This window comes from Mobula hypostoma, chromosome 14, assembly GCF_963921235.1.
Source record: "Mobula hypostoma chromosome 14, sMobHyp1.1, whole genome shotgun sequence".
Taxonomy (NCBI): domain Eukaryota; kingdom Metazoa; phylum Chordata; class Chondrichthyes; order Myliobatiformes; family Myliobatidae; genus Mobula; species Mobula hypostoma.
Window position 1 is genome coordinate 43,809,578 of NC_086110.1, and position 25,253 is coordinate 43,834,830.

The 25,253-nt window shown below is 39.1% G+C and overlaps 1 protein-coding gene across 1 annotated transcript; it reads right to left on the reverse strand.

Moving 5' to 3' along the window:
* Positions 1-5,137: 5,137 nt before the first annotated feature.
* Positions 5,138-16,872, reverse strand: LOC134356384 (thyrotropin-releasing hormone receptor-like). Its single transcript, XM_063067318.1, has 3 exons — positions 16,535-16,872; positions 8,588-9,347; positions 5,138-5,545 (listed from the first exon to the last, which is right to left on the reverse strand). The coding sequence occupies exons 1-3, from the start codon at positions 16,870-16,872 to the stop codon at positions 5,138-5,140; spliced, it is 1,506 nt and encodes a 501-aa protein (XP_062923388.1).
* Between the last annotated feature and the right edge of the window lie 8,381 nt (positions 16,873-25,253).

Here is a 25,253-nt window from a genome sequence, read left to right on the forward strand (position 1 = left end):
ACAACGAGTATGTGCCGAGGGTTGGTGCAGCCATCACAATGGCTTGGTGAGGAAGGTCCACAGAAGAAGGCTCTTCTGCTACTCTAGAGAGAGAGGCTGGGTGGCTGAGGAAGGCCTCAATTATTCCAGTGGTGTGTCACCCAAGGGGGCCGTATGAGTGGTAACAGTCCTTTTAGTTTTAAGGAATTTAATAGAACAGTACTGAAAGCATTGACTATGAATGTAAGAATGAAAAGGCATTGCACAATTTATTCTTATAAATATTTTTAATAAGTATTAAGTTTTTTTAGATAGGAAAAGTGGGTGAAACTCAGTTTAGCAACAAAGCTTAGAAGTCTGGAAAGAGATATTAAAATGTAGAGTCGTGGTTAGAAATGTTTATTCTGGATTGATTTACATTGTTTGGAATCACCAATGATTCACCATTGTATACTTGAAATTATCTGCTAAAAACCTTATACAAAATCACCACAACTGGGCATTAAACCTGGGACTTTGTTATTCCAAGAGCCTCCACCAACTGGTTTAAGCAGGTGACTAGTTGGGAAAGTGGTTTCCTTAGAAGAACAATTTCCACTTGGGGAATCATTCTTCTAAAAAATAGGACCAAAATCAGATTCATTAGATCAAATAAAATTTTAGCATATGTTTTTTAATTTTTTTTTAAAGCTAAAATATCACATGCATGTCTACCTTTCCCTAAGAGACCTGGATTCATATCACATAATGCCTCCAACAACACAGTACAAATTCGTTGTCTTAAAGTGGTCCAATTAAAGTCAGGTAGAAACCAATGATACATTTGGAACAAATAATTTATTGGGTTAAACTACACCCATTTATGTTTTTCAATCATACAATTAACATCAGCATACAGAAGAAAGCCTCAGAAAATAGATGTAAATAATGCAACATTCTGCATTGTACAGTTAACAGGGCACCAAAGCTCTACTATGTCACTCCATTTATATATTAAAATTTACTCATCAGTCCACAAAATTTTTTGCCTTAGCAGTTTCTAGTGAAAACAATGTGATTAGGAGCATGGAGACGGTGCACAGGCAGTTACAGTATTAGCCTCAATTTAAAGCAGCGATTGTCGATCGGCATTTGCAGTGAACAGCTTCACCTGTTCAGCTGCCCCGTGAAGCATATAAAGACCCCAGATCAGATCAATAATTAATGTTCTCATCACACCTTGTAACTGATTAACAAGGTACGGTGGAAGCAGGTGCTGGAAGCTAGCTTGATCAGCTTTAAAAATCTATGCGGTAATAAGTGGTTTAAAGCGTAAGATTAAAACGTCTTAATTTGTTTCATACTCTAAATTTGTGAAGGACTATGACTGTTCTGTATACCAAAGTTTAATCATTCACTTCCCATAAGGAGGAATAAGCAATGAATAAAATAAATACTTCTAAAGCGACTTGGTTCTGTGAATCATTCTTATTCAGCCTGCCCTGTCCTGCCAAAAACATAAAGGCAAGCTGCATCCTGGAAATGTGGTCAGAATCTTTACTGTTAAAACTTACTCCATGTTAGACTGTAAGATGTTGTCTAGATTGGGTAATTACGTCAACACATTATCAATGCCTTGAATATTACAATATTAATCGCACTTTGCACGACTATTCATGCACTTGCACACAATGCCACTTATCAGATGTTATTTACTGTGATTTACAATTAAATAGCTTTAGAACAAAAGTAACCTACACACTAGCATTCTCCATTGATTTGTATGCATGCAACAGAGCCAATAACATAACATCTATATTCTGATATTTTGCTGCAAACATTGCTATAATCTACGTATTGTGTACTATTAAAAGCACATAAGCATTGCTGTGTGAACTGGATTTAATCAAGCAGACCTCTTCTTACATGTGGTGAAGTAATAACTGAGTAGTTTAAACAGATGGCAAGCACCTGAACTATTTGATAGCTACGATCTGTCTGAGAATACACAATAAAGATCACAGAATATACAGTCAGTAACATTTACAAAGAATATACAGATCTCATGATGGAACAGAAGTTCCATCCAAAAATCCAGAGCACGCCACATTGCATATGAAGTCAGCAGGATGAAAACCTCTGCAAAAGAGGCACAGCGTTGGGGGGGGGGGGTATATGCTTAACGATTAGGGTCTGTCCTGATGGTGAAGTGGCATCCGCACCCGGACTTTGGGACAAGAGGTCCCGGGTTCGAATCCAGCCAGCTCCTTGTTTGAGTTCCACCCTATGCTGGGTTGAGTGTCGAACTAGCAATTCAGCCTCGTAAAACAGGCAAAATGTAAAGAAATGGCAAGGTTGCCACTCAATGCACCACAAAGGCACAGGGAGGAATTTTAACCACTAGAGTGTTGAAGAATAAAGGACACAATTAAATGAAAACAATTAATATTAAGGTATCTTAACTGTCCATTAATTGATCTCCAATATCCAAAGGGACAATAATATTTATAACGAAGATTATGTATCCTTGAGGAACAACTTTGCACTGGAGTAATTCAAACTTCCTCCCCACTGCCATCACTAATTCCTGCTACATCCCCTGCAATTCCAATGGTCATAAAAGCTGGGTGTCCATTCAAGCTGTTCTAAACTGATGGTTCACCTTCCTCACATTTTGCTTTATTTATGCCAGTGAAGCATTCTCTTCCATCACGACTCTCCAGCCTCCTACCCCTACTCCTCATCACTCTTCCCCTGCAAAACAATGGCTGAGTTAGAGAATCAGGCGAGGACAGGAATCAAACCCTGGCCTCTACCCTCTCTCTCTGACTCTTCAAACTGAGACATGCACTCTTCAAATTCACAGTTTTTAAATTAATAAACAGTGGTGCTGAAAGTGAAGCATTGAGAAACTGAAAGACAGGCTTAAAATTGGACACAAAGTGAAATGTGTGCAAGTTGCAATTGTAATTGCTAGCCTGTTTACCTGGCAATCTGTTACCCATAACTTTAGCCAGCTGTTTCAGCCCCTGCAAAATTAGCCTCGTTTGCTATAATTAATGAATCAAGAAAGACTTGTCTTATAGTATACAAAGAACAGTACAGCATAGTACAGGTCCTTTGAACCTCTTAATGTACTCCAACATCAATCTAACCCTTCCCACATAGCCCTCCCTTTCGCTTTTATCCATGTGCCTATTTAAATGTCTCTTACATGTCCCTCTCTATCTGCCTCTATCACCGTTCCTGGCAGAGTGTTTCACACACCTACCCCTCTCTGTGTAAAATAAAAAGCTGCCTCTCACATCCCACCTACACTTTACTCCCAACACCTTAAAGTTATGGCCCTTTGTACACTGTACATTTCACAAATAAGATACCGTGTAATTTGCACATCCTTAAGCTATGGGAGGGCTACGGGTAGTAACTGGGTGACCACAAGACTTTGACCTAAGCCCTAAACAACAAGTAGTTCAGCCATCAGTAAAGAAAGGCCCAACTTTAGATCACTCAGGAAACTGAGCTGTCACACTCTCTTGTACATAACTTCAATCACCTGAAATTGAAGGAATTTTCAATTTTAAGGAATTAAAGTACTGCTTTTCCAAGCATTTGCTAATCGCTTGGTCTAATTTTAAGGAATTAAAGTACTGCTTTTCCAAGCATTTGCCTGGCAACTAAATACAAAGATCTAAAATTAAATCTTTAGTGGTGCAGGGGTTAGTGTGACACTAATACTGCTCAGGGCACTTCAGAGTCCAATCCTAAAAGAAATCTCCGTACATCCTCCCCCATGGAATGCATGGGCTTTCCCCGGGTGCTCCAGTTTCCTCTCACAGTCTTAAGACACACCGGGTAGGTTAACTGGTCAGTATAAATTGCCCCATGATTAGGTTAGGGTTACTCAGGCTTGGAGGGGCAGAAGGGCCTAATCTACACTGTATCATTAATAAATAAATAAAATTTGTGAATTCGTGTGGACCACCAAACTTTCTCTCCACCATAACTCTCCCTGCTTTTCCAATATCCAATCACTCCCACTCCTTGGGGCCTGAAATTCATTGTTCAATGTAGATGAGCTCCTCTACTGTAAGGGTCTGCAGTTCATTCCAGTCGTTGAGATGAGGATTAAGCTTTTGGGCTTGGAACACTTTTGGGCTTCCCAGCAGAGTGCATGCTGCAAAAATGAACAGAAAGACTAGGCACTGCTGCTGGCCCAGCTAATTTGGGACAAAGTCACTGTCTATGCTGAATTTTGAGTAGTCGATATTCAGGGTGTTACTCAGACATGCCTCAGTAATCCCCAGCAAGCCAGTACACCTAGTGAGGTGTATGAGGCTACTGGACAGTGCAAGTGGAACTTCCATAGGATTCCAGGTCTAAGGCACACCTGGTTGGAAGGAAAAATTGAATTCTTTATCAAATACATACACCTCCCAACATTCCCTCCTGTTACACAAGCAGCTGAGTTCCCTAGGAATTATTAACATAGGAAGCCATTTGGTCAATTGAATGTTTCTCTCAGTGGAATCCCAACAATTCCTTTGCCCACTGATCTTCCTGTAATATTCCTGATTTTCTCTCATTTTCCCATCAACCGTGCCCTCGTTTTTCAGCACTCACCTACACTTGGGATAATTTACAGCAGACAATTAACCTTTCGGTCAGCATAGCTTTGGGGTGTGGATGCTGCTGGTGGAAACCCGCACAGTCGCAGGCAGAACATGCAAACTCCACACTGGAGGTCAGGTTCAAACTTGGGCAGCTGGTGCTGTGCAGCATCTGAACTACCTGCCGTACCACTGTGCTCTCTGGGATAAGTCGTGATGTTGGCATCTGGAGGGAGGGATATTTTTAAATGGGGGTGGGGGGGGCGGGGGTTCCACTCAGAATAATTAGCATGCTGAAAGGTGGAATGTCCCAATCAGCTGCTCCTGGTTCTCAAACCGAGAGCAAAATCTTTCGAGCTAAAGTTGCAAAGTTGTTCAGTGGAGAATTCTAGGAACTAAAATTGTGTCAACTGATTTCTAAATATGGTAATTTGTGTGAAGTCTTCAAAATGTATTCATGACAAAGTACAAGCACTGCCGATGTGCTTGAGTGTTGTCAGAGCAGAGTTTCCCTCCTTTCGCCAACTCTGTTAATCTTGAAACAAATTAGTTTAAATACAGGTCTTAATTTAAACACTGGAGTATATCTGATCTTCTATTGTAGATGAAGTAGATTCCATTTTTATGTTGTCACTTTTCCCCCGATCATTCTGCTTTTCACCGTGTTGCTTGCCATTAACTTTGACCGTATTCTGCATCGCACTGTAATTAAGAGGAGTTGTGTACAGTGGTCGCTGCTGTGTGTTAGCTTGGCTACAGTTGCTCAGTCTTTTGAAAGCGGATCTGAATTTCTGAGACATGAGATTATAAATGATAGGATTGATAGCACTGTTGGTATAGATGCATAGCCTGCAGAATAAGAGGAACCAAACATTGTCGAATTGCTTGTCCATGAAGGAATTGACGACGACTATTGTTCTGTATGGCATCCAGAGTACAGCAAACAGAATAACAACCACAACAAGCATTTTAGTGACCTGTAGTGAAGCAAAATCCAGACATTCAATTGAGCCATTTAAAATTATCTTGAATATATTTTCTTTCAGAATGCACATTCTGCTCTTCCTTAAATTACATGAACTGGATATTAAGCAGCACTAATTTCCATCCATTATAAACCTCTTTGAGCAGGACTTAATTGAATTTCAATTCAATGTAATCATTTGAAAATGATTTTTTAATTAAGATTTCAACACTAATTAGTTTGCTTTCCATCATTTTCTGTCCCCAATCAGGAACATAATGGTGATTTTTTAATGCTGTGCTTCCTTTTGACTATCTTAAGCTGGGCAAAAAGGACAAGAAGGTGACTCTGAAGCTTTAACCAGTGGAAATTTGTGAATCTCCTGGCATGTAAAACAGTCTACTCTTCCATTATTCTGAAGCAAGGCAGAGTAATTGGAATTCTAATTAACTAATATAATGTCAGTTTCCTACAACGCAGCCTCCTGATTTTAGAGGTGATGTCGAGTAAACCAATGGAGATTGGATACCCAACAAGCAGATAGAGAAAGGATATTTTTGAATTTCTAAATAATGTAAAGACCCAAATAATTCAGAAGTGAACAGGTGAAAACTTTAAGTACTTTTCACAGAGGATAATGTCGCGCTCCCTTAGAAATATGCACTCTCACAACATATATGACCATAATACCATAAGAGCATAAATCATAAGAGTAAAATTAGACTATTTGACCCATCAAGTCTGCTCTACCATTTAATTATAGCTGATTTGTTTTTCCTCTCAACCCCATTCCCCTGCTTCTACTCTGTAAACTTTGGTGCCTTTACTGATCAAGACCTTATCAACCTCCGTTTTAAATATATCCAATGACTTGGCCTCTACAGCCATCTGTGGCCTACATGCCTACAGATCCACTCCTCAGTCGGATTGCTAGAAATATAAGGTAATCCTGCAGCTATTAGGACCATCAGAAATTCCTGCCCATTTAAGAAGCAACTGGATGAACACTTGATTTATTAAGGTATGGTAGGCAACAGGTCTAATGTTGGTAAATTAGATTAATGTAAACAGCTGTGTGGTAATCAGCATTGACCCTATCTATTTTTATATGGATGTTTGATTTTAATTTAAAACTATTTCATCTCCAAGCAAACATGAGGCAACAGACAGATTCTCCCAAAATCCTCCAAAATATTCTGTTCATTTTTACTGTCGCATATTACACCCTAGTTTCATTTTCTATCAGGAACAATTTGCATCTTGTTGGCACTAAAATTCACTCAAAAATTAGAACTTAATTCAAACTACAGGAGCAGGGAGGTACTACTGCAGTTGTACAAGGCCTTGGTGAGACCACACCTGGAGTATTGTGTGCAGTTTTGGTCCCCTAATCTGAGGAAAGACATCCTTGCCATAGAGGGAGTACAAAGAAGGTTCACCAGATTGATTCCTGGGATGGCAGGTCTTTCATATGAAGAAAGACTGGATGAACTGGGCTTGTACTCGTTGGAATTTAGAAGATTGAGGGGGGATCTGATTGAAACGTATAAGATCCTAAAGGGATTGGACAGGCTAGATGCGGGAAGATTGTTCCCGATGTTGGGGAGGTCTAGAACGAGGGGTCACAGTTTGAGGATAGAGGGGAAGCCTTTTAGGACCGAGGTTAGGAAAAACTTCTTCACACAGAGAGTGGTGAATCTGTGGAATTCTCTGCCACAGCAAACTGTTGAGGCCAGTTCATTAGCTATGTTTAAAAGGAAGTTAGATATGGCCCTTGTGGCTACAGGGGTCACGCGGTATGGAGGGAAGGCTGGGTTCTGAGTTGGATGATCAGCCATGATCATAATAAATGGCGGTGCAGGCTCGAAGGGCCGAATGGCCTACTCCTGCACCTATTTTCTATGTTTCTATGTTTCTATGTTTCTAAACTAGAAAAACAGTAACAGAATCTACAATTATGTTTAGCACTTATTGAGTTGGGACCTTTTGCTCACAGAATGGAGGTAATTTGATAAAACCCAAAAATTCTAAAACTCGGAGCTGATGAAGAACAGATTTTAATGGGAAAACCTTCCATAAGACCATAAGACCATAAGACATAGGAGCAGAAGTAGGCCATTCGGCCCATCGAGTCCGCTCCACCATTCAATCACAGTTTTCCACAGTAAAGACTGAAGCAAAGTATTTATCAAGTTCATTTGCCATTTCTTTTTCCCCCATTACTATCTCACCAGCATCCATTTTCCAGTGGTCCAATATCAACTCTTACCTCTCTTTTGTTCTTTATATAACTGAAAAAACATTACCCTGCTTTATATTATTGGCCTGTTTGCCCTCATATTTTATTGTTTCCCTTCTTACAGCTTTTGTATGACATAGAGTATTGTGCAAAAATCTTTGGCACATCTATATATAACAAGGGTGCCTAAAACTTTTGCATAGTACTCTAGTAATTTTATGTATTGCACTGTATTGCTGGTGCAAAAAAAAACCGTGACATGGGAGTGATGATAAACCTGATTCTGATATGGGTCCCTGTTATGGATTGAGAGTGGGAAGGGGACAGTGAGAGGAAAATCATGGATGGGAAAAGGGAAAGGTTTATCAATAAACCAGCTGTTTGAAATCAAGTGAGCTTGCCTGGCATCTTAGGGCCGGGTGTGTCTGCACCCATGCCAACCCTCACCCCACCACTCCGCCTCTGCCACCTGTCCCAGACCACTCCTGCGGCACTCCGCCCTCACTATTCCAACATCCTTTGCTCCCACCAGAGTTACAAGCTCGCTCTCTGCTCCATGTTGACAAATACAGTACTGTGCAAAAAGTCTTATATATGTGCCTAAGACTTTTGCACAGTACTGCAATTCTTGAAAAATCACCACACTTGCTGGTACTAGTCCTTCTTTATTGCCCACCAACCTTCTGGCAGTTTTCCTGACGCTCTATCCTGTCTGTCTTCATCTACCTCCCATCCTCGTTGACGGTCATAACTAAAGCTAGTTCTTTCCACTTTACTAAATCTAAACCAGAATTTTGCCAGTTCTCCCAGCTTTACCTGCTTCCTGGATGAGATCGATCCCTTGCTTGTTCGGCTAGCAGTGTGGGAGCCGATTTGCTCTGACCCACGACGCTCGTTCCGTTGCTCAGGGCCTGTATTAACTTGGCTTGGAATGGGACTGAGGAACAGGACCCGGCCAATCAGACCGTACAGCACTGAGGCCACAATCAAAGGGATCACATAGAAGATGGTGAAATCGATGAAGTAGATGGGCAAGTACAGATTCCTGGAGACTTTGTAGCCACATTCAGCGTTCTGCCTGCTGTTGATGTTGAGATCTACCAAGAAAAACCACAGCATGCAATAGAAGGAGGTAATTACCCAAAGAAACGTTACGATTTTCTTGGCTCTGGAGACTGTGCATATGGACTGTGCTTTCATTGGGTGGCAGATGGCGATGTATCGTTCCACAGTGAATGCTGTAATGGAACATGATGATGCATTGATGCCCAGGTATTGTAGGTAGGTGATACCCATGCAGCCTACATGCCCATAGATCCATTCATCAATCAGACTGTCAGAAATATTAGGTAAACCTGCTGCCACTAGGACCATCAGATCAGCCATGGCAAGGCTGACCAGGTAATAGTTAGTTGGAGTTCTCATGCGCCTGGTGGTCATGACCACCAGCACCACCATAATATTCCCGATGATTCCAGTTCCACATATTGTCGAAACCAACAGCACTGAGGCAGCCTTGTACTCTGTGGATTTGTAAACCAAGTCCGTCCCAGCTGAAGCTGGATTTGCCAGGGAGCTATTAGTGGACATCAGAAACGTACTCACATTTTTCATAGTGGAAAGATATGTTTTGTTCCCCAAGCTTAAGAGATACAGGGTTTAACTTGGATGACGATGCTTCTGGAACAAGACAGAGTATTAATGTGCTGAAAGATAAAGTGCTTTGATTATTTACACTCTCCCATGTAATCTATCAAAAGCTCTATTATCATCCGCAAACACCATCTCAAAATTGTTAGAAAACATAGAAAATGCAGGCTGATTATTTAAGACCAAATAGAATTAAAAACAAGCTTTTAGAAGGCCTTCATTTTTTTTTTAAAAAGCATGAGAACTTAATTCCTTGCAAATAACTTAAGAATGATTCAATTTTTAAAGCTCTACAGAACAATTAACTTTCAGAACTTTTCAGTCCTTATGATTTTGCAATCCATTTTAACATATTATCATATTTTTTTCTTGAAGAAATATTATACATTTATCAGGTGGATGAATTAAATAGTTACTTGTGCCAATAACATAATATATAAAAAATATTCTAACTTCATCTTCAGCTGAGTTATTTTATCCCTTTGAAATGTTCAGTGCAATTGTTCTGTTTCTGGTTTACGAAAGTGAATTTATGATTGATGCTTTCTATAATATATGAAAAATTAGTCAACTATTATATCAAACATATATATGATTTGTAAATGATCCAAAATAATAACTTTAGCATACTATCATTTTCAGGCACTACATACTGTATTATTGACAGTTGATTTAATCATATTTAAAACAAGTACAAATTAAGTCAGTTAATAATCCTGATTATCAACTTCTTTCTGCACTGAGGTCAAATCCCACCACATCTGGAAATGTTAATCATCCCCAAAGGTCATCCTTTTTGCTTTACAAACACCATGTAATGTTCAAATTAAGCTGGTACTGATAATCATAGAGCTAATTTTATCTAAATTTTCAAAATTCTAAAGCATAAACTTGGCTTAAAACAAAAGAGTTATAATTTGTTTCTTTCAAACATACTTGAGAAAACAATAATTTTCTAAGTCATTATCCTACCTTAAAATATGATCCACTGCATTAGTAACAGTTCCTTTCTGAGAAGGGCTGTGATTTCAGTACCTGATGAGGCAGGATGGTGTGAAGAAATACTGCAGAGCCCCCTGTAGAAGGCTTCTTAGAATATTGTAGGCAACCTGCTCAGAAGTGGGTTGATATAGTCCCCTTCAATCAGTCACTAGTCACGTGATCTTTTTATCTGAATTTATATTTGTAACCATAGCTACACTGCTTATATGCTCCCATGGTTACCGTGCTATATTCTTATACACAATTCAACAGTCTTCTCGCCCAGTGCCCACTAACCTCAAACTGCACTCCCTTTAGCACCAGATGTCCAGTTATTATTTTTTAAAAAATTCTTTCGTGGTTAATATATTGCCTGTTATTATAATATATAGCCACAAATCATCATACATAGACTACGTAGCTGCTTTGAAAAATCTTTGGAGATATTTCTCCCAGTGTTAAATTAACCTGTTGAATTTGTTGAAGCTTCCTCTTTGTTTTTTCACTTAATTTTGCAAATAATTTCATGATACCTCAACAGATACCATTCTTTTCAACTATTTATGAATTATCTTAAACTATAGCATGAAAGCAGTAATGAAGATTGACTTTTGACTAATTAATCTTAATATGTATCTTTCCAGTCTTTTCAAAGACCATGAAAAGCCTTAAGAGTTACACAATTACATTAGCTTAACAGTTACAGATACATAAGTTGTTTCTTTAATAAGGTATTTAACCTTTTTGATTTGTACCTTTCAAAATGTGCATGATTCTATAATACTGTAATAAAATGCACCTTTACTGCTACATTGCTACAGCTGAGAAAATAATTATTTGTAGATTCTAGCTATCAGAATGTGTATACTTAAGCATGTGATTCAATTCTGATCATTCATAAAATTTTAAAGCTTTCCTAGGAAACTGTCTCCAAACCCCAAAACAATGTTTTAATGAGGAATTCCTGGTGTGCAGCTGTAAAGTTGTTTTTGTTGTTTACTTATGAAACCAAATTCCTCCAAGAATCTTCCCATTAAATACACATCAACTCAGTGTGGCACAGAATGGAGTGAGCAAATTAGAAGACATTAGTGGGCAATAACTAAGGAAAAGATGAAGATAACTCGAGGTGTTTGTCTAGAGTATCTTCAATAAACTCTGTCTTGTGCCTGGATGATCCAAGGAAAGACTGTGGTATGGCTGTGCAAACACTGAGGCACTCTGTGAAAAATTCAGTGTTCTGGGATGTTAACTGCATGGTGTACAGATATAAGGACATATTGATTTGGATTAGGCCTTTGATTAAATTAGATATTTTAATTCGATACAGGTTAGAACATTTTAGTGAAATGAAAATTATCTAACCTGGTCTAATCAAAATGTGACCTTTAATAGTTTAATAAAAAAAAAGGGAGAACCTCTTGAAAACTTAGTAAAGACTGTTTCAAGATTGAATGAAACAGACAGGTTGAAGGAGAAACGAATAAAAGTCAGTGGTCTGATATCGTAAGGAAGAGTTTGTGGATTTTATACTCTGCAAACTTTTTTTCTAATTAATCAGATTAATATATTGGCTTTGTCTAGGTTCAACTTCAGTAACGTGCTTTCATGGAATACTTGAATTTAAATATTTAACTTTAAATTTTAATTTAATATAATGAAATTTATAAATTATTATTTAAATTTGAATGAATCTTTATAAGTCATAAAGATATTTAAATGTCAAAATACAACTTCTATATTCTTTAAAGCTCATTCTAAAATTAAATCTTTTTCTTTATTAGTTCTATATTTTTTGGTGATTCATTCCTGTTCTGAAATCCCTTATACAGTCAAATGAAAGCTGAAAACAAAGCTTTACTTGTAAAATCAAATCTATTCTTTGTTATTCATTTGATGAGAAAAGGATCTCCTACTGACCTCTTGCTAAGCAGAGCACACTTCACATCCAAGCATTCCCAGGAGTTTCAACAACAGTGGTGTAATATCGACAAGTATCCGATATTAAGCAAATGATGGAAAATCATTAATAAACTTAGCGTGCTTAGTTTAATCCTGCTAAACTAGGAGCAGACAGGACAGAAGGGTAAAAAAAATTATCTCTAATTTCACAAGATGCTGGTATCAATACAGTGACAAACTTGCAAATCCTCAATTGTAGTCAAAAGATACTCCATCAAATATAAACCTCATAATACCTTCCTTTCTTCCAGTCCACCATTGCTGCACACTGATTTAATTCCAGCATAGGGTGCTGTATAGAGAATCACCTGCACCCTTCATCAATAATAATTATTTAAATAATCTTTAAAAATAAATGTGCTCTAGGTTTTACTAGAGAGGAGAAGAAAAAGATTATTTTGTTGAAATGAAGACAAAGAATGAACATTTTAAAATCTAATAGATGAATTTTGATTAAAATCTGTTTAGTGTCTCAGAATTAAAAAATTTTTTCTATTTAAAAACAGCTGTAATAACTCTATAGTTTGTTAAAAGAACTGTATTAAACACCTATTCAATTATACTCACAGAAATCTCCTATAGTTGGCGAAGTCCCAGATGGTGACAAGAGGCATACAGGAGAGAGATCAATCAGCTGGTTGAGTGGTATTGCAACAACCACCTTATATACAACGCTAATAACATGAAAGAATTGATTGTGATCTTAAGTTAGGAGAACACACACCAGTCCTCGTTGAGGGATTAGCAGTGGAAAGAGTGAGCAGCTTCAAATTTCTGGTTGTCCGTATCTCAGAGGACCTAACCTAGGTCCAACATACTTACACCATCATGAAGCAGCATTGCCAGCAGCTATACCTCATTAGGAATTTGAGTAGATTTGAAATATTGACAAAGACTGTAGCAAATTTCTAAAGGTATATTGTGGATATCGGTCTGACTGGTTGCATCACCGCCTGCTATGGAGGCTCCAATGCACAAGATCAAAAGAGGATGTAGAGGGTTGTAGAGTCAGCCAGCTCCATCATAGCCAGTGGCGTTACCACCATCAAGGGCAGCTTCAGAAGGCGGTGCCTCAAGAAGGTGGCATCCATCATTAAGGACCCCCTCCACCCAAGACATGCCCTCTTCTCATTACTACCATCAAGGAGGAAATACGGGAACCTGAAGATGTACACTCAGTGTTTTAGGAACAGCTTCTTCCTCCCCGCCATCAAATTTCCGAACAGTCCATGAAATCATGAACATTACTGCATTGTTCTTATTTATTATAACTTGATTTTTTAGTATCTTACACTGTACTAATGCCACAAACAATAAATTTCATTACATATATCAGTGATAATGAACTTAATTCTGGTTGTGAACTCCTAAGAGATACCCATTTGGTGACCTTAGACTCCTAATTAAATCCTGTGGCAGAGCTGTTATCTTCTCTATCTGTGATGTCTAGAAATCTGTCCGTTGTACCTGTGCCAAATTCAGTATCTTGCACAATATCCAATGCTTCACCAAGCCCATTAATTTCGGTAGAGAAGAACGGCTTCAATGAAAAGAAGTATGTTTCATGAAATTTACATTTTCCAATTAATTGAGTTAACTCAAATGTATTTGATTATCTTATGGGATTTAAAAAAATGATTTTAAATTTTATAATAGATTGTTAATAACTTTTGAATGTTTTTGTATGTTGGAGAAATTCAGATACAATCCAATTATGACTTGTTTGACTGTGGTAAAGTGTGAGGATTTGTTTCTGTGGGTGAAATGTGCTGTTAGTAAGAGCCTGATTTGTGCAATGACCATATTGGAGCCCAATTCATGTAGAAAGTTCCTATCAGAATTGTTTCAGAACTCCAGAGCATCAGCACTGGCTTCTTGCTGGTATTATGAACTGACAACAAGCTTAAATCAGTGGTATCATTTTTTTAAAAGATAGTGGAATTGCATCCTACTTCAGAAACAAATTCTGTGCAGTACAATACTGTACCAACCAAGGTGTCATATCAGAAGCAGTATTAACCCAAGGTCCCACCTGTCTTTATCAACAGGATGTGGAAGATGCAATGGCATAATTCAAAGAGAAAAGCAGAAGAATTCTTTCAGTTTTTTGCACAATATCCAACACTCAGCTATCATCATTAAAACACTGCCTATCTGATCCTGAGATCTTTCTTTGCAAACTGATTGCATTAGAATTGTAAACATACTTCAAAAATATTTAATTGAAGACTTCCTGTGTGGTTACTTGAAAACAAACCAAAATCGCTGAGAGACTATGCCAGGGTACTTGACACTGTGTGACGTGCATCCAAATAATGAATTTCCAAATCGAGAAAAGTACTTTCAATCCTTAATTATGAAGCCAGCAAAGATGAATGATTTTGCAGCAATAAAAAAACTAAAAAAATTAAATTCGCGATATAACGGTCTAACTTGCGGTCTGATAGTGATATTAGTGTTCAAATAGCATAACTAGGCATTCTAATAGCATTCCAATTAGTGATCTAGTTAGTGAAATAACAAAGACAGTGTAACTAACTGGCATATTTACGCCACTGAATAGCTGTCCAATAACGTTCCATTTAATGATCTATTTCGTGTATTAAGCGTAGTTAGCAAACAAAAATGTATCATTTCTGGCTACCTCTAACCAACTAGACTAAACTAAACAACTATAAACTGATTAAGTTCAACTAAATCAGATAACTAAAAATGATTGGCCCCTGATTATGCCCTGGCTTGCTATGATATGTTGTCTTTCACAGACAGGTTATTATTTATATAATAAATATTTAGCAAAAATCCTGGGGCGGCGTGGTAGTGTAATGGTTAGCACAACCTTTTACAGTACCAGTGACCTGGGTTCAATTCCTGCCAGTGCCTGTAAGGAGTTTGTACGTTCTCCTCGTGACTGTGTGTGTTTCTTCCAGATGCTCCAGTTTCCTCTCACAGTCCACAGTCCAGCTGGTAGGTTAATTGGTCATTGTAAATTGTCCCCTGATTAGGATTAAATCCAGGCATTGCTGGGTGACATGGCTCAAAGGACTGGAAGGGACTATTTCACGCTGTATCTCAATAAGTAAAAAAATAAAATGAAACAGGAATACCTAACTATACTCATTTGCTTCCAGCACGCACCAACCCATGTGACAGATTACCATAATAAACGTGCCACAAAATGCGATATAGCCAGAAAATAGATATATGGTTCTGACATCCCAGCTCCTTAATTATTATACTGATAATAAGTCAATGTAACGGTCATCTTGGCCAGAGGTTACCAGCACTTAGCCCAGTACAGAGTGATCTTTCCCATCACTCTCTGCCAAGTCAAAGTCATGAAGCTTCTGGAACTGGAGCCCTTCAAACCTCTGCCTCCTGTAGAAGACAGATCGTGGTTATAGGTCTGTCCAGACAGCTGGTCTTGGTCTTGGTGCGCACCTGCTGCACAAATCCTTTTCTGCCTGGACAGACTTGAATGACTCTTTCCATGATCCATGAGTTTTGAGGTGCTGGGTCTTAAACTATAAGCACAATGTCTCCTGGGAAGAAGTTGCGTTTTATACCTGACCATTTCCGATTTTCCTGTGGTAAATACTCCTTGACCCACAAGTTTGACATGTATTGGACCTCCTTCTGTCTATGATGAGCATTAAGTGTCTTCCTTTTAGAGCTCTCTTGGTGGTAAGAATGGTGAGGTCTTCAGAAGCAACAGATGGTTGGTGTTAGTGTTTCCAGATCATTGGAAATCATAGGATGCTTTAGCAATTAGAAGATCATTGATAATAGCCTCCACTTCACAAAGGACTATGTGGAAACCCTACTTGTCAAGATTCTGTACCTTCATGGTGGAACAGAGGACCTTTTGCACTGACCAGCTCAATCTCTCCCACATTCCTCTATGATGTGAACCAGCCGGAGGGTTAAGAATCCACATAATTACTTTTTGAAGAAGGACATCACTGATCTGTGAATAACGCCACTTCCCTGTGGCTTCTCAGAACTCACTCAGCTCCAGCAAAGTTTGTCACATTATCAGAGCACTGTTCGCAAACCTATCCTCAGCTTGCTGTAAAGCGTCGAAGTGCATTAACAAAGGAATCTGTGTCTGGAGATGGCACTTCAATGTGAACAGTTTGTCTAGTTAGACAGGGAAATGTGACTCCTTACCTCTTCACTGTTCCACTTCTGCTCTTCACCTCAAAAGGTACAAAGTAGTCCACACTCACACGTGTAAATGGAGGTTCTTTGGGAGAGACCTTGTCCAGAGGTAGATCTGCCATGGGCTGGCATCCTGGAGCTGCGTGCGTCCATCGGCAAACAACACACTTAGACGGGATTCGTCTTATAGCTGTACTAGCACCAGGAATCCAGTACATTTGGTGCAACCTGGGTAACATATGGTTACAGCCACAATGTCCCACCTCTTGATGTACATGCCTCAGAATGATGTCTGAGATATGAAGATCCTTTGCCCGTATAACAGGATGTTTAGACTCTTCAGGCATGGCTGCCTTACTAAGACACCATCTTCAAGTACTGGACTGAGCTTGAAAATATGCCTGTTCCTTTTCACACTTTCTTCCCTTTGCAAGATTGAGAATTCGTCTGGCAATCTCTTTCCTTGGCAAAAGCAAATCATCTTCATTTCAACCTCTCTGAGCTTTTCCACTGTGAGACAATCTCGGCTGATCTAACCTTTGGCCTTCTCAATCTCTCTCTCTCTCCAAGGAATACCCTTGTTGTTCTTCATCTAAGTCAGACTGAGCAAGAGCGATGTTTACCTGCTTCCTTTTCTGACTAAAAAGCAAGAGCGTGTTCTGAAATCTAAGAATCCTGGTCACTGTCTTCATCAAAAGAATCCAAGACAAGAAGTGATGGATTATACATGTTACTGCATCCACCTCCTCTTCAATCTGCATGGCATTTATTATAGCACTCCTCTTGACTTCCAGATCATGTAGCAGAAATTCTCTAGAACAATCAGGTTTCACAGACTATTCATTTTCAGACTGAAGAAGATACTGAGGCCCCGACATCCATGTCTCATTCTTCAGTAATGCTTTCACCTTCAACTTTCTAGAGGCTACATCTGCCGGGTTGCCTTAAGTGTTTACATAGCTCCATTGAGAAGATTGTGAGACCTCAGAATTCCTGAAATTGTTTGCAACAAAAGTTTGGAACCTTGAAGTTTCATTCCTGATATACTTCGGCACAGAAGTACAATCAGTCCAAAACCCTGAGTCATGAAGCTGCATATGCAACTCCTTCCTCCACAATGTGTCCATAGGGCTTACCATTGTAGCAGTAATGAGCTCCATATGAGGGACAGAAACTTACTTCAACAGAGCTACCCTAGATCCTCCTATGATAAGAGCACTGTGCACCTGTGAGTGCATGTTGTACAATAAGTAGGTCCATAGCCATCTTTGTTTGCATCTGTAAAGCAGTGTAACTGTGCAGCAGTAACTTCTCCAAAATCCAGGGTTTCAAACATCTAACAATCTTGAAGTCTTCCATCTGGCAGTGTTCTTCCAGCCAGCTTGTCCACTCATGAGCAACTAACGTTGGTATAGTGTTATCCTAGCCAAGCCCTCGCTTACATAGTTCTGGTAGCATTGTCTTAGCAGATAGGACCACCAGACCCAAGATTCCTAAGGGATCATAGATGGAACTAACTGAGGAGTGCTGAGTGGTCTATCTTGGATTGTGATCTTAAGCATGGAAGTATCAGACTGAATACACCACCCCACACGTAGTACTCTCTACACAGAAGGTATATCTTGACCGAAATCCAAATCCTTCATGTCTTTCACTCTTTGCTCTTCTGGTATCTCAGCTAGCACACAACGTCTGTTGCTTATCCACTTTGGGAGCCAAAAGCTGCCTTTACCACAAATGGATACAAGGTCATGATAGAGACACCACTTCTTCCTTGGAGAACAGTGACATAAGGCAGATATCAACATAGAAGCAATGCAAACCTTATCCACCGTTTTGTGGCTGAACTGTTCTTTCTTGTCTTCTGTGCATTCCCTAAGAGTGAAGGTGGCACAACTTGGTAATGAAATTGCTCCAAAGAGATGTACCATCATTCTAATGCCCACCATACCTTGGCTGAGGTCATCATCAGGCCACCAGAGAAACCTTAGCAGATCTGCATCTTCTGCTGGTACTTTAACTCAATGAAACATTGAATCAATATCTGCCATGATCACCCTGGTTCTTTTATGAATCTGGTTATGACTCCAGTCAGTCAGCAAGTAAGATCTGGTCCTTGTAAAAGCTGAGTATTAAATGATATTCCCTGAAAAAATCGTTCCGCAGTCAAATACAACACAAAGTTTCCCTTTGCTGGTGTGGTAAACACCATAATGTGGAATGTACCAGGCTTTCCCATCACTGCATTCCAGATCCTCTGCTGATACTCTTCCAGCATAACTGTTGGAGATGACATCCTACATGAAAGCTGTGTAGTCCGTGTGAAATGAAAAATCCTTCCTAATCCTCTTCCTTAGATTTAGAGCACACTTTTCAGCAATTTTCTTATTATTTAGCATGTTAACCTCCTTCTTTCTCAAAGGTAAACCAATCTGGTAGTGCCCAACCACTAGTTTTGCGAAATTTGTAACCAGCTCCATGAAATTGTGTTCTTCTCTTGACAAATCAAGTTGTTCATCCTGACTGCATTCAGGGAAGTCTGCCTTGAACTGCTGCTACCAAAGCTCATCCAAGTTCAAAACTGAAATCATGTTAACTGTCAGCTCAAGCTGAGCACAGTTTCTCCAAACACCATGGTCTCCTTTCAGTGGTCCATTCACAGTCTAACCCAACATTGTTCTAATTGCATAGGGTCCATCATTAACACTGCAATCACTTGCAATGGCTCCAATGCTGAAGTTCATTTGTCCCTATCAGCAGCTCAATTTCTGAATCAATCCCTCACAAATGGACATGTTTCAGGGCAGACCATCCCTGGAGATACCTCTGGCATGGAATGGTCCTTCTATGGGTAGGACTACTTTTCTGCATATAGATGTTACTTACTTTACAATAGTGTATCTAATAGTTCATCTAAGCCAGCCGCCAAACAATGTTGCTACTCATGACCTTCTCCTAACCCATAGTGCATAAGAGAAAGCATGTCCTATTTCCTGTGAGGCTGAGCTTGCTCACGAGGCTCACTGTGCAGAACACTGCTGTGCTCCTTTGACCTAGGAAAGCATAAGTAACCACCGTTTTGTTACCTTTCTTGGACTTCACTTGTACTGGAACTATGTGGGAAGTTTACAATCATGATCATCAGCCCCTGTAAGGCCATTAGGTACGAGGACACTGCTCACTACTGTGTCTGATGGCTTGTTGTGTTTGCCAATGCATTGCTTGCATGAAAGACACTTCCTACAATCCTTGCTGATGTGCCCTCTACACAAACAACCAAAGCAGACACCATTTTCTTTTAGGAAGGCAATCTTCTCACTATGAGCCCTTTTCTCCAGCTGAGGGTATGAATCCAATGTATGCTTGCCCTCGCAGAACAGACAAACCCTTTTGGCTGATGAGACCATTCTCCTTCCATTAGTTCCAGGTTCACTTTTAGCTTTACTTCTCACAGTGGCTATAATAGTGGCAAAGTTGCTTTCTTTAGCCTTAGAATGAAATTGTGACTTAGTTTTGTTTACACCTTTGCTTAGGCTGGTATTTTAACATCCTGTATATTCCCAAAATGGGTGTGTAGCAATCTTTACTCGTCTTTCTTTTAAATCAACAACATTAGTGAAAGTAACCTTACGGTTGTGCCTTTCTTAAGGTTTACAGACCACTATTCAGAGGAGGTAGTAGATACAGAAGATGCCATTAGACACATTATCGCTTGGTTATCCTGTGGGTCACCTGCTCTATGCTTAATCAAATCTTGTCTTGGAATTTGAGAAACATTGTCAGCTTGTTGCAGCAACATGATCTTCAATATTATGTTGGGTCAACCATTGCTTTTTAACCTCTATGAATGCACTACAGTAGGAATCAAAGTTTAAAAACATGGGCTCTGTTTTTTCTTGTTCGGTCTTGGGAAGTAATGAGATTAGCATGTGATGCTGCTCAGCAAAAGCTTCACAAAGAATAGTCAAGTCCTCAAGATGGAGATCGCACTTGTAAGGTATTTTCTTTAATTTTCAAAAGAACATTAATTCATGGTATTAAACCTTTAATTTTGTTCACATTTGTTTCATACTCTCTTTGAAGACTTTCAATTGGATTAACTTTAATTAAAGCTTTAGCTTTAATTTCTCTTTTGCAAGCCCCTACTGGAGTGTTGTTGGTGCCAATTCCATGCTTCGATGCACTCATGTTACTTTCTCTAGTTGTGCAACTCGTAATTAACTCTTTGTTTGCCACCAGCACCAGCAATATTCGATTTAGTAGAAGTAGTCGACAAACAAATTGCCAGCACACCAAACAGCCTTCAATTAAAATGTCGATAACCAGAATATTTCAACAAAGCGACAAACACTTAGGCAAACACCGAGCAACAATCCCAATGGATGGGCAGTGCTGACCATTCAAAACTGTGTTCAAACCATAAATACACAGCATGAACCAACAAGAGGTCGTAGATAACCCTAGTGTAAATTGCTCCTATTTCCAATGTGCTGTTCTCAGTGGTGCGATTTCAATTTCGTCAATGGGTCCAAGGCAATTCTTTGCTGTAGACTGGTGTTTACCTTGTATAATTTTTTTTTTGTTAACAAAATGTAGCAGTTACTTGAACAAAAACCAAAACCCCTGAGAGACTAAGACAGGGTACTCGTCACTGTATGACGCACTTCCAAATAAGGAATTTCCAAATCTCAAAAATGTCCATTCAATCCTTTATTATGAAACAAGCAAAGGCGATCTGGTAGTGATAAAAAAACTACCAAAATTAAATTAGCAAAATAATGGTGTAACTTGCGGTCTAATAGTGATATCAGATTTCGTACGACTAAGTGTTCTAATAACGTTCCAATTAGCGATCTAGTTTGCCAAATAACAAAGCTAGCATAACTAGTGTGTTTAAGCAATTGAATAGCAGTCCCATTACGTTCCAATTAACAATCTAGTTAGTATATTGAAGCATAATTAAGCAAAGTTAGCAGTCAACAAAAAAATCATTCCTGCTGCCTCTAACCAACTAGACTAAACAACTAACAAAACGAGAATACGGGACTCCACTCATTTGATTCTACCATGCCCCAACCCACGTGACAAGATTACCATAATAAACATGCCACAAAATACCATATAGGTGGAAAATAGATACGTGCCACCAACGGACAGAAAATAGATAATTAGCTCCTATACTTGCCGTTATTATAACACCTTTAATGATCTCAAGACATTCCAAAGCACTGCATAGCCAATTAATTAATTTTCAAGTGTAGTCACAATTGCGAAGGGGATTGCTGGAATAAAAATATACTTATCAAATGTGATTCGAATGTGTTGAATGCAAATGGATTTTCAGCACATCATCCCCCACCACCCCACCCATAAGGTTCAAGTTAATTTACTAAATGATATATGAAATTATGCATCAATTTAAAACTTATACCTACAAGGGAATAGTACTTCAACAGTGCCATCTTCTGTCAGGAATTATGTTGGTGGGTTATTTCTTTTAATGGGTTGTGCTTTCTGTGATCGTGTTGATCTGACCAAAATGTTACAGCAGATGAGTTTTTAGTAATGCAGAGGAAAACAGAACAAGCCCAGAAACACCTGTCCTTTGAATAGTGGCTGGAGATTCCATTTCTTCTTGAGCAGGGAGGCAGAACTTTATTTCATAACTCACACAAAAGAGTTATGCAGAGCATTTTCTCAGTATCACACCCAAGAATAAAATAGATCATTTGAAGCCCATCTGACAATTTATTAGCAGGTTACTGTCACAGGGTCACTGGATATTTACAGATGGCCAATCAGTCCATTCGAAGACCCATTGAGAAGGACCTTTCACTACTGAATTTCTTGATGAAAACGTTCTAATATTTGTGTTTCAATGATCACATGTGCAGTCTAAATAGAGCACTCCTCAGCTTGATCATGACTTTGTGCCGTGATCTCAGGTTTTGGCTCTGTCATGACCATTCTATTAAATTTGTGCAAATGTAAAGCAGCAATTAATGTGTTGAGCATGGCCAATCAGGAGACCAATGGTAGAAATTGCAACGTCTATGTTATACATTGAAAGACACATGCATTAAATTGTTGTAAAAATTTTACTAAAATAGTGTTCATCATAAGACAATAGGTCAAACTTTATTCTATGGTCAGTGGATAATTGAACAGTTGTTACACATCTTTAAGATGCACTATAAGTACACAATAAAGAAAAGCACCAGTTTTGATTTTTAAACTCCAACAACCACTGCAGAGCAGACATTCACAGATAAGGAATGCCTATTTTGTGGGAGGTTTGGCATCTGTTGCTGCCTTTCCAAGTAATTTTGGTATTTGATGGTACTGAGTTCCAGAACTGTGGGGAGAGGTCCCAGTCATTACTTCTTACCTGTGTTCCATACTTAATGTAGAGATTGTCTTCATTTCCATTAGATAAACTGATGCAGATTCAGTATTATTTTTAAAATGTATAAATTCTCATGATTTGAACATAACCTTACAAATGCTTTGATTCTAGATAACAAAAACAGCATTATCTCCAACATATAATTTTACTTACAGAAATTTCACCTTGCACAATGTAAGTACTTAGAAAAAATTGCAGACTATAGAAACGGGAATAAGACAAAGTCAACTGTAGTTCAGATCTAAAGGAATCCAAAAGCAGGTTAGATTTCAGTTGAACAAACTACATTAGGGTTCTTGAGCACAAATCAGAAAAGAAGACAGGTACAGTAAATGGTGAGGAAGGTATATCACATTTGGGCTTTATTGCAAATTGAGCAACAGTGAAGTATGTTACAATGATACAGGTAGTTGGCAAGTTCACATCTGGAGTACGGTGAACAATTTTGGTCCCTTTATTACACTGGCATAGGAAGTGACCCAATAGATTCATTAGTTTACTTACTACCTGGGATGAGAGTGTTGCCCTATCACAAAAAGCTACAGGGATTGTATCTTTATTCTTTGGAGCTTTAGAAGTATGAGGGATGATCTCATGGAAACATAGAAGATCTTCATAGGGCATGGTAGGTCAGGTGTTGAAACGTTTCCACTAGTGCAGGGTCCACAGGCCCCTTGCTTAATGGTATTGGTCCGTGGCATAAAAAAAAGGTTGAGAACCCCTGTACCAGTGAAAGAATCTCAAGAGGGGACAGTCATTTAAAAACGATTTATGTAGGAAGTTCTCCACTTGGGCAGGGTAATTTCTCTGCACTAGAGGCTTGCGGATACCAGATGATTGAGAGTATGTAAAGTAGAAATGGGTAAATTTTTGTAAGATCAGTGAATTGAAGGCTATGGGGAAACGGCACAAGTATAGGCAGATCAGCCATGTTAATATTGAATGACGGGGCAGACTTGAGGGGAAATTACACAATACAGTACACACAAAATGCTGGAGGAACTCAAGTGAGGCTGCATCTATGGAGTGGAATAAACAGTTGATATTTTGAGCTGAGACCCTTCATCAGAACACATAAAACCATCTATGATGTTATGCTCTTACTTAGTTCTTAAGAACTGCTTCACAGTCACTTGCTAAATTGGCTATTCGAAAACAAATGTGGAAAGAAGCATACTAATATAGAGATTAGTAGAGGCCCTTCTGCCCACAATGTTGTGCTAATCTTTTAACCCACTCCAAGATCAATCCAACTCTTCCCTCCCACATAGCCCACCATTTTTCTTTCATTTATGTGCCTTATCAAAGTCTCCCAAATATTCCTAATGTGTCTGCCTCCACCACCACCCTGAGCAGCGCATTCTATTCACTGATTACTGTGTTAAAAAAAAATCTGACATCCCCTTGTAACTTTCCTCTAACCATTTCAAAAGTATGCCCTCTCACATCAGCCATTACCACCCTGGGAAAAATTATGCTGGCTGTCCACTATTTATGTTTCTTACAATCTTATACATCAAGTCAACTCTTCTTCTCCTCCACGCCAAAGAGAAAAGTCTGGGTCACTCAACCTTCCCTCATAAACAGGTTCTCTAATCTAGGCAGCATCCTGGCAGATCTCTTCTGAACCCTCTCCAAAGCTTCAACATCCTTCCTAAAATGAGATGACCTGAACTGAACACATTACTCTAAATATAGAGCTGCAACATATCCTCACAGCATTTGAACTCAACTCTCCAACTAAAGAGGGGCAACACACAACAGGGCTTCTTAAGCACCCTATCAACTTGCATGGCAACTTCGAAAGATCTGTTGACGTGGATCCCAAGAAGGCAGTTCTTCCACACTGCCAAGAATCCTACCACTAACTCTATACTCTGCCTTCAAGTTTGACTTATAAATGTATCAGTTGAACTCCATCTGCAATGTCTCACCCCAGCTCTATAATCTTATCATGTCCCATTGTAACCTACGTCAACCTTCTACACCATCCACACCAACTGCAGACTTACTAACCAACTTTCCATTTCCTCAGAGTCATTTATAAAAACTACAAAGATCAGGGTCCCAGAACACCACTGGTCACCAACCTCCAGGCAGAATATGCTCCATCTACTACTATCCTTTATCTTGTGGGTATGCCAGTTCTGAATCCACAGAGCCAAGTTTTCCTGGACCCTATGCCTCATGACTTATCTTTAAGTGAGCCTACCATGGAGAACCTTGTCAAACATCTTACATATATATCACATCCACTGCTCTATCTTCATCAATTTGCTTTGTTACTTGCTCAAAGTCGTCAATCAGGCTCACAAGACACAA